The 16,232-nt window shown below is 39.1% G+C and overlaps 1 protein-coding gene across 3 annotated transcripts in view; it reads right to left on the minus strand.

Moving 5' to 3' along the window:
• Positions 1–16,232, minus strand: part of KIF15 (kinesin family member 15) — an 88,228-nt gene that overhangs the window by 2,723 nt on the left and 69,273 nt on the right. Inside the window, exons 27-33 of one of the 3 annotated variants that reach the window (XM_032161847.2) lie at positions 11,857–12,003; positions 9,803–9,904; positions 9,028–9,192; positions 7,036–7,145; positions 4,369–4,473; positions 2,222–2,294; positions 1,725–1,762 (exon numbers count right to left, since the gene is read on the minus strand). In XM_032161847.2, the coding sequence (XP_032017738.1) occupies positions 1,725–1,762; positions 2,222–2,294; positions 4,369–4,473; positions 7,036–7,145; positions 9,028–9,192; positions 9,803–9,904; positions 11,857–12,003 (740 nt within the window). The remainder of the gene's footprint in view (positions 1–1,724; positions 1,763–2,221; positions 2,295–4,368; positions 4,474–7,035; positions 7,146–9,027; positions 9,193–9,802; positions 9,905–11,856; positions 12,004–16,232) is intronic. The other 2 variants (XM_032161848.2, XR_009214596.1) reach the window with 2 other exon arrangements.

Below are 16,232 nucleotides of genomic sequence, written 5' to 3' on the forward strand. Positions count from 1 at the left end.
AGGTGAAAAGGCTGTTTTCCTATGTATACTCTGATTCTATGAAGCAAATGAATCAATGATTGGGTAACAAACCTTTCATAAATTGGGTGGTCTTTGTCAGCTGATCATTAAAAAGAATTTTTGATGGTAAATCACCATGTAATTTTTGACATATTTACTTGCATAAAGTTCAAATAATTGGAAGACAGTACCCTATCAAAACTCCTTCCATTTGCCATTTACTTAACTATGTGAACAACATTTCCCAGCATTTATATCTACAAAAGCAGAAAATAGGAAAAGAGTTGATGCTGAATCCTGTCTCATTTGAGAAGTACAACAGAAAAATAAGCTGACTGAAGAAAAAGCATTAGGTTAAAATACATTAAGAGATGCATTTCCACTAAAATTTTCCCTAAGTATAATACTTACTTATAAAAATTTCCAGTAAATTTAGGCACACTGATTAATAATTGTAATGTGAACTCAATTGGTAATAAATATAACAAAGCCATATGATTAAAATAAATTTTTACAAATTACTTTCAATTTGTGTGTGTGTATGTATGTACATACATATATTTTATTGTTAAGTAGTATGATGGGGTTATCAATAAAAAAATTTTCCAGAAAATATATTAAATCAATATAAAATCCTGCAGGGTGTAGAAAGGAAATTCAATTACAAAGGAAAAAGGAAAAACAGAAAATTTTAGACTTAGAAATTTGTTCATGTATTTTTTAAACAGAAAGTAGCAAATTAGTTAAATACTTTTAAAAGAATGGCAAGAGCTTTATTTTCTTTTCTCTTTTTAAAAAAATATATTAAAAAAATATTTTAGAAATACAGACAGGGTTTCACCATGTTGCCCAGGCTGATCTCAAACTCCTAAGCTCAAGCGATCCACCTGCCTCGGCCTCCCAAAGTGCTGGGATTACAGGCGTGAGCTACTGAGCCCAGCCAACAGCTTTATTTTCAACTGTCACTATATTGTATATCCCAGAATGTCTATTCTTTGTAACAATTTAAACTGACAATGAAAAATTTTAGATATAAAGTCAACTTCAAAAATATGCAAGAGGGTATATGATGTTTCAAAATCCTTTAAATCAGTATAATAAGCAAAACTGTTTGACAATCTCTATCCCTAAGGAAGAGTATCTACCCAGAAAAAGCCCAATAGCTCTCTAATGTTGTTTGGTTTGTGCTAATGCCAACCAGCTTACTTAGTTTGAATTTTACAGAAAATATAGTACACCTTGCTCATCAAAGACTGAGGCCATTTATAAGGCTACATGAATTAATATGAAAACTTTATGAATAAATTAAACTCATGGCTTTAGAAAACACAAAGAGACCCAAGGGCTAGACCGGAAGAAATCAGAGTATTGATCTTTGGGTCTCAGGGGGCCTCAGGTTTTAAATCAGAGGAAACCAGAAGCAGAAGTGAAAAGGGACACCCGGTAGTTATATTGTTCTCACTGTCCATGAGGAAAAGCCCCATCAATTCCTCAAGGGAAGCTAAGCTTTTCCTGCTATTTATTTCTTTAAGATTTCTTTTGAAGTGGCTTCACGTGAGAAATCCCTTTAGCAAATGGTATTTAAAAAAAAATTTGTAAACATCTATTAAATTCACTTATTACTGCAGAAGGAAAGAAGTTACCTACCTTGTGGTATATCATTCCTTTAGAGGAGAATAAGGAAAAGATGATCGAGATTTTGAATTACAAAATAGTACACTTACTCTGCTTTCATTTTCAGCATTTCTTCAACTATTTTACTCTATAAGAAGATATGAAAAAAGAAAAAGATCGCTTAGGTTCTTAAATAACATTGCTTAAAAAGGATAGAAAGGAACCAGCCCATTCTCCTTCATGTGAATAAAATCAAACCAATATCCTTTTCCACAGTGCCAGCTACACGTACATAAAGGAAGTACCTACTTCCAAGACTTCATGCACTATGCCCTCCAAGGCTTCAAACAGGCCTTGGTACTTGCTTCTAAATGGAGAATTATATGTGTGCATGCTGAGCAGTAGGCTTGCCATCTAGGCATGAAGACAAATTCTTAATTCTCAGCCGTGTCTAAATACTGATGGTAAATATCATGCTAAACAGTGGAAATGCAGAAAAGACAGGAATTTCAATAGTAAAATGATTTCTAAAATATATTACCATAAATACTAACTATAAAAGCATTGCTCAGACAAGAAGAAACTATTATATAAAAAAAAATCTTACTTTTGCAAGTCTTTCCTTGATACTTTCTTCTTGTTCATTCTTCAGCTGTTGATTGTCTGGATGATTCTGATCACTGCATAGATTAACAGGGGTGGGAGGAGGCATAGGAAAACACAGCTAAGTATATTCAAGTATCAATTTCAAATTCAAATCTATTATATGCAGCAATGCCAAGGTGTGCAAAGAAAGGCTAACTCTAGTGTGATTGGGTCAAGTCAATACAGTTGATAAATGTGATTGACACATGGGGATGAAATAAGGCACTTCCCCAGAACTCAGGATTCCTCCCAGTAAAAAAGCAAGATGAGAAGAGGTGGGAAATATAATCAAGGATTGGTTGAAAGTAAAATACAGTAGAAACTTAGAAGTGGTAACATCTGAAGATCGAATGTGAACAAAAGGGGGCTGAAAGAAAGGGCCAAGAGCCTGGTATGAATGTGATCAGCTGGGAGGGGGCACATTTTGGGTAGGGAGGGTCGCTCTGGCCTCAGGCTGGTGGAATCCTTGACTCCCCTTTTGCTCAGGTTTCATAGTCAGTTGGCGTTTTCTGATAACTACTCTGCCTTTCCATGTATGTGGACACCAGGGCCAGATGTCCCAAGCACCAGATATGTCTTCATGGAAAAGGAATGTTCCAATATATAAAGTAAGAAAGTTACATTCTAGATAATACATCTATCTCTGTGAGCCTGACCAGGTGAGGATAATAAGTTGAGTTTCTGTGTGCAGCCCCTGGACCAGAGAGACATCCCTCCCTCCCTCCTTGGAAAACCTTCCTGAATGTTGTAGGCTTCTCTAGGAATATCTCTCTCACTGGTGAGTAAAAGACCATTTCTTGAAGGAAAACAGAAGCTACAGTGAGGTTTCTTTCCCTTAACAAATCTGGCAGCCTAGACAAATATGATAATGAGTCCTCAATGAAGAAATACCCCAAATCATTAGGGAAAGATATGTTTTCTGTCCACTAATCCAAGGATTGGCAAACGTCTTCTGTCAAGAACCAGACAGTAAATATTTCAGGCTTTGGGAGCCATGCGGTCTCTGCCACAGCTATTCAACTTGGCTATTGTAGTGCAAAAGCAGCCACAACAATATTAAAATGACAGGGTGTGACTATGTCTCAATAAAATTTTATTTACAAAACAGGTTGTGAGCTGAGTTAGGCCCCTGAGCTATCGTTTGCCCTTTCTCTAATTTTTCACAAAGAAGGTTCTGAGTAGCTCTTTTATATATAAGGGATGTGAGGCTATGAAATGAAAAACTTTTTTTTTTTTTGAGACAGAGTCCTACTCTGTCCCAGGCTGGAATGCAACGGTACGATCTCAGCTCACTACAACCTCCACCTCCCGGCTTCAAGCGATTCTCCTGCCTCAGCCTCCTGAGTAGCTGGGATTACAGGTGTGTGCCACTACCCCTGACTCATTTTTTGCATTTTTAGTAGAGACAGGGTTTCACCGTGTTGGCCAGGCTGGTCTCAAACTCCTGACCTCAAATATCTGCCTGCCTCGGACTCTCAAAGTGCTGGGATTACAGGCGTGAGCCACCACACCCAGTGAAAAACATTTTTTAAAAGACATTTATTCAACATCATGATCAGACTATGACATTTGGCAATCAACAGGATGAGTGCAAAGAAAAAAAAAAAACACTAAAACTCTTTGTTAAGACTGCTTTACACTTTCCACAGAACAGAAACTAAAATAACCTGTTATACAATTAGTCACAAATACAGTCCTTGAGTTTTTTACCCATACACCTGAGTATTGTTTAAAACATATCTTCTTTGTAGCAGCTAGGCCCTGCTACCAACTGTGCTTGGCTGAGTTCACAAATCTGTTGTAACCTGTAGTTTCCCTGTCACTTCTCTGGCTCTCCTCTCCTGCTAAGCTTTGTTTCCTGGCATTAATTAAAACCTTCTGCCACTGCCGTAGCTACTGCTGCTACTGGAACTGCCTGTCAACCTAAAAAGAAACTCAGAAAGACAGGCTCTTTAGAACAAACGAGCTTACCTAGGAATAGCAGAGGGATTGCAATTGCAGGGTATGCAAGCTATGACGGGCCATTAGTGTATCCAGGGGAGTTGGGGAAAGGGAAAGCTTTTAAAGACAAAGAGAAATCCATGAAATAAAGCTTGAAATAAAGCTCACAGGTCACAGAAGCTCAGTGCAGGAGCTGGCGTTTGTTCACTGGTGGAGATGGCTGTTGCTGAGTAACTGTCCTGGTGCTGGCAGCTTGTCTGAAATACTGCAGGCCTGAAAAATTCCTGTGATAAGCTCTGTTGCAGGGTGAGTGCAGAAGTGGGGCATGTGGGACCTGCATGAATTTCTTGTGATAAGGTATATTATAGGCATGTGCGGTGAGAACTTCTTTATGACCTCCTGACTCCACTTTGTTAGGGTTCTGACATAAGTGCCTCCATTTTGGTACTGGCAACTTTCACATGCCTTAGCCACCTTGTTTTGATGGTTTGGCAACAGAGTAGCCTCAACCACCACAGGGGCCAGAGTTTCTTTCTTTTTTTTTTTTTCTTAGGGGCCAGAGTTTCTGTCTCCAAAGTTTCTTCTCTTCATGGGTTCAAAATTGATTGAAGATTGGTTGTTGTAATTACCAAAATCATTGTAGTTCCCACCATCTCCAAAACTGCTTCCATCATTTAAGCACTAAATCCATTATAGCCATCCCTGCTGCCCCTATATCCACCAATACAGCTGCCTCCAAAGCTACCATTACCAGTGAAATTTTTCCTTCATGACCAAAGTTGTTACTCCCACCAAAACCACCTCCACGACCACCACCAAAGTTTCCAGAACCACTCTGACCTCTCTGGCTGGCTGAAGTACTAACCATTTCTTTCTTCAACATGGTTTTCCATACTTCATGGTAGTAGCTATGTACTTTATGGTATTTCTGAGAGACAATCTTATCCACAGAGTCATGGCTGTTCTCAAAGGTTAAAAAAGTAAAGCTCCTCTTTTTGCCATTGCCTCAGTCAGTCATGATTTCAACCACTCCTATTTTCTCATACCTTCACAATAATCTCTTAGGTGATGTTCTTCAGTGTCTTCTGTGATGCCACCAACAAAGATCTTTCTTACAGTTAACCAGGCACCTTTGAGGATCTTTTCTTGACATCCGTTTTTGGTTTCACAACTCTTTTATCTGCCTTGTGTGGCCTTGATTTATGGCTACATCCACCTCCTCCACAGTGCCATCTGTGACAAACCAAAGGCCCTGGAATGCTTGGTGTTTGGGTCTCTCATTGCTATATAATCCATGAGCTTTCCTCACTACTCAGAATGGCTCCCCAGACTCTTATTGGTTGTTTCAAAGCTCAATCGTCTGATGAAGAGCTTCTGTAGCTATTCGGGATATTGGGGCTATTTAAGAGACTCTGACTTAGACATGTTGGTAGTGGGAAGAAAGACTTGAATGATGTGTCCTTAGTGGCATCCATGGGCAAAAGTAGTAAGCTCATGATGTATCTCTGAAATACGGTATTTTAAATTTTCATTTTACAAATGATCCAGAAATGTTCTATGCTCACAGTAGCTCTTGACAAAAGACAGTATACTAAATATAAGGCTTTTCTTTAATAGAATTGGACACATATGGAGCATATGAAAACTAGGTGAGCAGACTGTGGACTACCTGCATCAGAATCACCTATAAAGGGAGGCATGTGCTTTTTTAAAGTGAAGAATTCTGGGCTTCACTCCAGCCCTAATGAATAAGATCTCTGATGCTCACTAAAATTTGAAGAGAATCATTTAAGAAGAGATTTTAGCATAGCCGCCATTACCATCCTCGAATCTCTCCTGCCTCATTTAGGTTTTGAACGACTCGTATCAGGGATGTTTCTGGACAGGGCCAGGGAGCTGCAGGAGTGCACAAGCTTCTTTGTCAAAGATGTGGTAACAGCATGGACAGCAGTCAGTGGAATTCGGTAAGGGCTTCTATCTCGGAGATCCCACTTTGATTCAATTCGACTTCTTGCATAATTTTACAGGCCACTATCATCTCCGAACCCTCACTCAGAAAGTTACAATAGGCAGAATCATAATTCTACCTTGTGTACTTAATAACTACTTTTCATTGACTGACACCTGCTACCAAACACTGTAACTGGCACTTTATACACGTAATTTTTAATCTTTAAAACTCCTTGTGAGAAAATTAACATTTTCTTCATTTTATTGTTAAGGAAAGTGAAGTCCTAAAGGGGTAAAAAATATGTTGAAAATCGAATGACTTTTAAGTCAAAGACAAGATACAAGTCTGGATATGGCTGCCCCGACACTATGCAAATGTATCGGCAAATGCAACTACAAAACTGCCTTACCTGAAGCCAAAACACACTCAGAGAGATGTCTAAACCCAAGCGAATGCTCTTCTGTAAAATGCTAAAGATATCCTTCTTGTCCTGCCCAGGGGCTTTCCCTGGCCCATGAGTTACTAAACAAAGTCAACTAGTAGGGAATTCTCCCTTTCTCTGCAAGGCTTCTTGAACCTTGTCGATATTATTTATACCTTAAAAATTTTTTTTTTAAATATAAGTAGTTCGGTTTCAGTATTTCACATGTTTTAAATTCATTTCAATCACTTTAAAACAATCGCAACAATGCCAAAAACACACTGCAGAGCAATGCAAAGGTGAACAGATCAGACCTGATTCAAAATCAACCAAAAGACCATCTCCTGGATTAGTGGGAAACTTTGTACACCTTGGGAAACCTGTGAAACCAATTCCAACCTCATTTAACTCCACACAGCCAGGCCAAGAGCTAGCCCATAGAGTTCTCGTGGTTCTTTCTCACCTGTTTTCCTTTTGTCTTTTAATATCATCCAGCTGACCTTGCAGGAGCCAGTTTTTCTCTATTAACTGCTGACTTTCCAGGCGTAGGTTTTCCATTTCACACAACTGCTCCTAATAACATATCAAATCGTATCTTTTCAAAAAACACATTACAGTAGGCTTCATTTAGCTCCCCAAGGCCACCACTGAGACAGGTATTCCTCTTTTAAGTTCCTATGCAGAGACACTGCACTGGGTATTGCTGCATGAAAAGCAGACTGTGACAAGCTATTGGAGGCCTAGAATGGTGATTCATGATCACATCCACAATGTCTTGAACACAGATTTTTAAAATCAATATCACAGAATTCATTAAAAATTAAAATTCCTTTGTGAATAAAGACGACAAAAATCTCTACATTGAAAAATATTCTCAACTATTCGATTCTATTTATTACGTAGATTCTAATTAAAACAAACAAAAAATTGATGTCACAGCTCATCCCTCAAAATACTCAATTGCATCCTAACTTGAAAATCATGAACATAGCTATCTGGAAGAAATAAATACTTGTCTGCAAGGAATATCCTTTTGGATTTACTTGCCTATTATCTGATTTCTTTTCACCTGACCCAGTTCCTTCTAAGTTTCAAGATCATGCCAGTCTGGATAACAGCTGAATTCCTGAGATAGCATACTGACAACTGCCCTAAATAAAAAGATCGGGAATAATCCTCTCCACGAATAACAAAACTCAAGATTAAGTGCTGTCTTTATATACATCCCTTGGTTAAAGTGAACAATTTGTGTTCCTAAACAAAAACTCCCTGCAGAGCAATGACCTCACAGGATAAATGCTATCTTCTGTGGAGCATCACATCCTCCCCCATGCACCTACACACCTACCCAGACACTCCTCCATGTGCCCCACCCCTGAGCCATGTGCACACCCCACTACTCAGACAACATACCACCAAGTAACTGGGTAAAAACACTATGAGGAAGCTTAAAAAAATAGAAAACAAAGTATTTTAAATTTATCAGAGACTAAAAAAAATCTCTCTAATATATAAAAATGCCTATGAATCAATAAGAAAAATTCCAACAATAGAAAAATGGGTAATGGATATTGTTCACAGAAACAGAAAAACAAGATGCTCAATTTTACTCTTAAGAAAAATATAAATTTAAAATTACATCATTTAGTGCTTTAGCTATTAAATGGACAAAGATCCGAAATTCAGATAGCACCATGAGGTGAGGTTTAAGGAAACATGCTCTCACCTTCATTACTGATGACAGCATAGCTGGCGCAACCTGTATATGATACCATTGTGTAAAAACCAAACGGGGCAGGAGAGAATGCTTAGAGATGTGGTTATGTATGCATTAAAAAGCTCTAAAAGAAAGGGGCTACCCTGGGAGCCTCCAGGGACAGCAAAGTAGAAGGAATACTTTTCTCTGTCTACCTTTCAGTTCTGTGCTTTTTGAATTTTGTATCCTCAGGATACTGCTTAGTTTAAAAAATTAAATTGGCCGGGTGCAGTGGCTCACACCTGTAATCCCAGCACTTTGGGAGGCCGAGGTGGGCGGATCATGAGGTCAGGAGATCGAGACCATCCTGGCTAACACAGTGAAACCCCGTCTCTACTAAAAAATACAAAAAATTAGCTGAGCATGGTGGCGGGTGCCTGTAGTCCCAGCTACTCGGGAGGTTGAGGCAGGAGAACGCTGTGAACCTGGGAGGTGGAGCTTGCAGTGAGCCAAGATCGCGCCACTGCACTCCACCCTGGGCGACAGAGGGAGACTCCGTCTCAAACAAAAAACAAAACAAAACAAAACAAAACAAAAAATTAAATTTACTGGCTGGGCATGGTGGCATATACCTATAGTGCCAGATACTGGGTGGCTGAGGCAGATAGATCACTTGAGCCCAGCCTGGGCAACACAGTGAGACTTGGTCTCTTTAAAAAGAATTAAATTTACTGAGAAAAAAAAAAAAAAACCAGTTACCTTCATTCTGAGGATTTCAGCATTTTTGACTTCTCTGTCTTCATTTAGCTTTGTTACAAGGTGTTCCAAAGAAGTCTTAGAGGCTCTTCCATCTTCTATCTCTTGTTCTTGTGTTTCCAGGAGTTTTGCCAAATGTGTTTGAAAGTGAGGTGGTGTTTTAGGGCTCTAAAATAAAATCACATCTCATCCAAATATCCAATTAAGTGATATTATAAAGATTTCTTTTAAATGTAAATGTCAAGCACATAAAAAATATTCTAGCTACGGCTGGGCATGGTGGCTCACACCTGTAATCCTAGCACTTTGGGAGGCCGAGGTGGATGGACTGCCTAAGCTCAGAAGTTCAAGACCAGCCTGGGCAACACAGTGAAACCCTGTCGCTACTAAAATACGGAAAAAAAAATTAGCCAGGTGTGGCAGTGTGTGCCTGTAGTCCCAGCTACTTGGGAGGCTGAGGCAGGAGAATTGCTTGAACCTGGGAGACGGAGGCTGCAGTGAGCCGAGATCATGCCACTGCACTCCAGTCTGGGGGACAGAGCAAGACTCTATGTGCCAAAAAAAAAAAAAAAAAATTCCAGCTACTTAGCTTATTATTCTAATTCTTTTCCAAGGAAATAAAAGACTGGTACTTTCATCAAGTAAAAAGCAGACAGAGGGTATTAGTGAAAATCTTTTTCTTTAAAAAGACAAAGGTATGGTCTTCGTAATTTCCAAATTTTTATCATTTACAAAACTGTTTCTTCCTCCTGAAATAATCTCTTTTTCTGAAAAGTACCTGGGGATCCTCAGCAGCAGAATCCATCACATGTTCTAGTTGCCTCATTTTGAAGTTATATTCATTCTTCTTCTGTTCTACTTCCTCTTTCTTTTGGTTTAGCTGGGAAAATTGAACAAATACAAGGTTACAACTTAGAAAGTAATACGGGGTACATGGTCCAAATAGAAAAGACAAACTTCCCATCACCAATCATCAGGGAAATGCAAATGAAAACCACAATGAGATATCACTTCACACCTAATAGGGATGGCTATCATCAAAAAGATGAAAGATAAGTGTTGGTGAGGTTGTGGAGAAAAGGGAATCCTTGTATACTGTTGGGAATGTAAATTAGCACAGCCATTGTGAAAAATAGTATGGAAGTTCCTCAACAAACTAAAAATAGAACTACTGTACGATCCAGCAGTCTCACCTCTGGATATATATCCAAAGGAATTAAAATCAGTCTATTGAAGAGACAGCGGCACTACCATGTTCTCTGAAGCATTATTCATAATAGCCAAGCTATGGAGTCAACTTAACTGTCTATTGACAGGAGAATGGGTTAAAAAAATGTGCTATATACATACACAATGAAATACTACTTAGCCTTAAAAAGGAAGCAAATTCTGTCATTTGTGACAACATGGATGAACCTGGAGGACACTGTTCCAAGTAAAATAAGCCAGCACAGAAAGACAAATACCACACAATCTCACTTATATGTGGAATCAAAAAAAGTTGAACTCATAGAAATGGAGAGTACCAGAGTCTGGGGGAAGTGAGGGGTGGGAGGAGACATGAATCACCAATAGGAGACGTTGGTCAAAGGGTATAGTTTCAGTCAGACAGGAGGAATACCTTTTGGAGATCTACCGCAGGGCATGGTGATTACAGTTATTAGGTTGATGCAAAAGTAATTGTGGTTTCTTCCCATGGCATATGGAAATATGCTGTGTTTACATTATTTCTTCAGAACTTGATTAATACTTTGAAAAGCAGTAAGATATTAAAATAAACCTATGATATTTTTAAAAGTAATTGTGAAATCTAACTTGGTTGCTACTATAACCCAATCATCATCTCCTTTTCTTTTCTTTTTTTTTTTTTTTTTTTTTTTGAGATGGAGTCTCTCTCTGTCGCCCAGGCTGGAGTGCAGTGGCGCGATCTCGGCTCACTGCAAGCTCCGCCTCCTGGGTTCACACCATTCTCCTGCCTCAGCCTCCCCGAGTAGCTGGGACTACAGGAGCCGGCCACCAGGCCCGGCTAATTTTTTTGGTACTTTTAGTAGAGACGGGGTTTCACCGTGTTAGCCAGGATGGTCTTGATCTCCCGACCTCGTGATCCACCCGCCCTGGCCTCCCAAAGTGCTGGGATTACAGGTGTGAGCCACCGCGCCCAACCCCATCTCCTTTTCTCTCACAAATTTATTTATACTTTTAAAAATGTTCCAAGTTTCACAAGTAACAAAACAGTCATCCGACAAAAATACAAAATATAAAATGACAACCACCACCACCAAAAATATGATAAAAGTCAGGCATAACCTCACTGGAGTGGTTAGAACTGGTTGCCATGTGTCAAGGACCTAAGGTGGGTGGGAGGCAGCTGAGCAAGTCTCAGTCCAGGTGAGGACACTCCATTAGCCTCCCCTTTTACATGGAGAAGTTGGCCAGTGCAGGAATGTCATGACAACCTCAGCTGTGGATTCCTCCTCCTGTCCCTCATTTTTTTTTTTTTTTTTTGAGACAGGGTCTCACTCTGTCACCCAGGCTGGAGTGCAGTGGTGCAATCTTGGCTCACTGCAACCTCCACCTCCCAGGTTCAAGCAATTCTTGTGCCTCAGCCTCCCAAGTAGCTGGGATTACAGGTGAGCGCCACCACGCCCAGCTAACTTTTCTATTTTTAGTAGAGACAGAGTTTCAGTTCACCATGTTGGCCAGACTGCTCTCGAACTCCTTCCTTCAAGGGGGCCGCCCACCTTGGCCTCCCAAAATGCTGGGATTACAGGAATGAGCCACTGCACTTGGCCTCCTGTCTCTCATCTTGAGTGACACCTGTGTGTATCTCACCTTGTGCTGAAGTTCCTGAATCAGGGCTTCCTTCTTGGCCAGTTCTTCCTGGGCAGACTGCAGCAGCCCCGAGTGTTTTTTTGAGGCCTCTGTGAGCATGTTCAGCTGCTCAGTGGCATGAGCCAGGTCCTCACAGAGCATATCCCTCTGTTAGGAGACAATCACCACAGTTTCTTAATTGTGGTATTCCAATAAGGATTCCCAAATCATTACTATGTACAACTTTTAACAGACTAAGGAAGTTTTATGTAAAAACCTATTTCTTTTGCTTGTGTGCTAATCCATTCTAAGACAAAGTAAGCAGTTAATATTTAGATGAACAGGTCTAGAGATTAACATTATTACTGTAAACGTATACAGGTATCCCAATTGAGGTTTAACTGTACTCTAGGTTTGAGGTTTAATTGCACTCTCCCCTCACCCCCAGGATCTCAAAGCCAATCTCTCTCTCCTGGGGAGGACTCAAAGGTCTCTTGGTTATTTGTTGTCTCACCAATTGACTCTAGTCCTTTATATACTGGAAAGTAAACAGCTGTAAAGATGAGCCTCCATCAGCCAGTTGGGGAGGGGCTGGGCAGTTTGCAGCAGATTGTGATTCATTGTCATAGACCATCAAAGTTTCAGGAAGTAGCTTTGTGGAAAGTGGCACAGAAAATTAGAAGTCCTATAGGTTGCATACATAATTTCTATGTACACAGTATATGTAATTCCTCGCAAATTAGAGCAGATACTGCTTATCCTTCTTCTCCTTTCCAAATGTACATGTATGTATGTAGGTATGTGTGTGTGTGTATATATATATATATATATACGCACACACATATATGTGTGTACATATACATGTACATATACATGGATATACACACAGATATATATACACACATATAAACACACACTTTTAGAAAACTTGACACATCACAAACATTTTTGCATGTACTCACTCTTTTCCCTGTGTGGACTCCATTTCACCTTATGGATGTACCACAATTTAATCCATCACTAAATATTTTGGTTGATTTGAATTTTTCACTATTCTATGCACTTCATTCTTATATCTAGATTATTTCTCTAGGCTGAATTTTTAAAAGTGCAAACTCAAAGGATATGTAAAAAATATAAGGCTACGTACTACCAGACTACCTCCCCAAAGGCTGAACATAAACTCCTCCAGAAGTTTGAGTAATCATCCTTGTCTGCACATCTTCCTTGGGTCTTAAGCTTTACCAGTTATAAGATTAGAAAATAGCTCTTATTTTAATTTGTGAAACTGGCCCAACTGTCCCCTAGAACTGATGTTTATGGTTTCTTTTGAATAAACATAGAAATTGGCTCTCCCAGTCTTAAAACTTAAGAAAGTTATATTTGTCTTATCTGAGTTCCTTTCTCAGGGAACCAACCATGAAGCATCCCAGACAAGATCAAGGAACTGAAACTTATCAGATCATGGCAACTGGACAAATGAGATGCCAGGCCCCTCACCTGTCATGGCTACCTAACTGACAACCTGTTTCCTGTTAAGCAACTCCTTTTCCTTACCCCTCCCTAATTCCTGCTTTTCTACACATGGTTACCTTTCTTGCTATATAAACTCCCAATTTTAGTCAGTCAGGGAGAAGGATTTGAGACTGATCTCCTATCTTGGCTATGGCACTCATTTAAAGTCTTCTTCACTGGCAATACTCCTTGACTCAGTGATTGGCTTTCTGTGTGGTAAGCAACCAGACCTAGGCTGAACTCCTGATGTTTCAGGAACATTTGCATGTCTCTGATTCCAAAGAAGTCTTGTGCCACTATATTCCTTCTTTGGGGAGCTACCTATGTCCATTTTCCACCAGCCATGTTTTTATCCTTCTCCTGAAGGATAAATTAAGGTGGTAAAATACTTTGTCATCAGTTGCAAATATTTTCCCCATCTGTTGTTAGAATTTTTGTTTTTAATATTGTATAATCTTCCCTTATGAGTTCTAATCTCTATATCAAGATATTTTCAAAGAGTCACATAATCTCAAGATTTTTTTATGTATTTGTATTTTTTCTTCTCCTTAAAAAAAAAATTATTTATTTTTTTAGACATAGTCTTGCTCTGTCACCCAGATGGGGTGCAGTGGTGTGATCTCATCCAACTATAACCTCCACCTCCCAGGTTCAAGCAATTATCATGCCTCAGCCTCCTGAGTAGTTGGGATTACAGGTGTATACCACCACACCTGGCTAATTTTTCTAATTTTTGTATTTTTAGTACAGACGGGGTTTCATCATGTTGGGCAGGCTGGTCTTGAGCTCCTGGCCTCAAGTGATCCACCTGCCTTGGCCTCCCGAAGTTCTGGGATTACAGGTGTGAGTCACCGTGCCCATCCCTCCTTTTGTTTTTTTAGAGACGGGGGCTCTTGCAACATTACCCAGGCTGGACTTGAACTACTGGACTCAAGCAATCGTCCCACGTCAGCCTCCTGAGTAGCTGGGACTACAGGTGTGCGTTACCATGCCTGGCTTGTATTTTTATTTTCTAGTACTTCTATGATGTCATCATTTGCACAGAACCCTAATCCATGTAAAAATTGTTTTGGCTTTGATATCTTTTCAAATTGGTCAGACAATTTTCCCAACACATATATTGACTAAACCCACTCTTTCTTCACTGTTGAGAAATACTTCCTTTACCATTACACTAAATTCCTTCATATGCACTGCTGTCTATTTGTGGATGTTCAAAGTTGTTGCAATGATCTCTCTATTATCAGTCCAACACTGGATATGGTCACCATTTAGCTTACAAATCTCTCTGCATTATTGTTTTTCTAAGTTTTGTTGGTAAATCTTGTGTATTTTTTTCAAAGGAACCTTAAAATCATCAGTTTTTTATATTGGGATTTGAGGCCAGGCATGGTGGCTCACACCTGTAATCCTAGCAATTTGGGAGGCTGAGGCAGGGGAGGATCACTTGGGTTTAGGAGTTCGAGACCAGTGTGGGCATCATAGTGAAACCTCATCTCTACAAAAAAATACCAAAAATTAGCCAGGCATGGTGGTGCACATCTGTAGTCCCAGCTACTTGGGAGGCTGAGGTGGCAGGATCACTTAAGCCCAGGAGTTCAAGGCTGCAGTGAGCCATGATCGCATTACTACACTCCAGCCTGGGTGACAAAACAAGACCCTGTCTCAAAAAATAAATAAATAAATAAATTGGGATTTGAAGTGGAATTCCATAAATTTCTGTTTCTAAAACGACAGGGTCTTCCTGTCCAAGTCTCCCTTTAGATCCTTTTATTGAAGTCTCTTTTCATGTTGCTTGGAAAGTTTTATGTTCTTAACAATTGTCAAATATTCTCCCTAAGATTTTGATACACTATATTATTTCTGTGAAAGAGAACTTTTAAAAGCTCCTGTTATGTTTTTAAACTGTTTATTTAATATTATATATTATTTTAATTATAACATATTATATATTATAATAATCTATAATAAAGCTATTCTTTATTATTATTTTTTGAGATGGAGTATTGCTCTGTCGCCCTAGCTGAAGTGCAGTGGCGCGATCTCAGCTCGCTGCAACCTCTGCCTCCTGGGTTCCAGCGATTCTCCTACCTCAGCTTCCCGAGTAGCTGGGACTATAGGCACGTGCCACCACGCCCAGTTAATTTTTTTTTTTTTTTTGTATTTTTAGTAGAGACGGAGTTTCACCATGTTAACCAGGATGGTCTCGATCTCCTGACCTTGTGATCCACCTACCTCGGCCTCCCAAAAAGTGCTGAGATTGCAGGCGTGAGCCATGGTGTCCGGCCCCAGTAAAGTTATTCTTTCTTTAATATTCAATTTCTTTTAATATCCCTTAGAGAAGTTTTATGTCCTTAACAGTTGGTACAAACTCTCTCCTAAGGTTTTAATACTTTTGGTTGTTTTTGTGAATGGAATTTTTTAGTTCCAATATTGTTAAATGGTTATTAATGGCATATAGTAAATATTATTTTTAAGACTAATTTATAACTGATTACTAAACTCAATATTCTAATAGATATTCAGACAGTATTTTGGAGTTTCCATGTAGACACTCATGACCATCTGCAAATAACAGTCACTTTCTCTCAGTTTTTATAATATTTGTATCCCACTTAGTATTTCCATTTTACTGCACTGGCTAAGTACTCATATTGTTGAAAAACATTGATATATGAACAATTTGAATATACTGAACAATTCACAAACCATAGCCATAAAACTAAATTTTAGTTAATAAAGACTGAAGATAAGTACAAAGGGAATGTGAATTAGCTGTTTATAGGATCAATTCCACTTGAATCTAAAATGTATGAATCTAAAATACGATATTTAAATCTAAATATAATATTCATAGTCACATTTTATTTTTAAGAAGAAAC

This window comes from Hylobates moloch, unplaced genomic scaffold, assembly GCF_009828535.3.
Source record: "Hylobates moloch isolate HMO894 unplaced genomic scaffold, HMol_V3 SCAFFOLD_8, whole genome shotgun sequence".
NCBI classification, from domain to species: Eukaryota; Metazoa; Chordata; class Mammalia; order Primates; family Hylobatidae; genus Hylobates; species Hylobates moloch.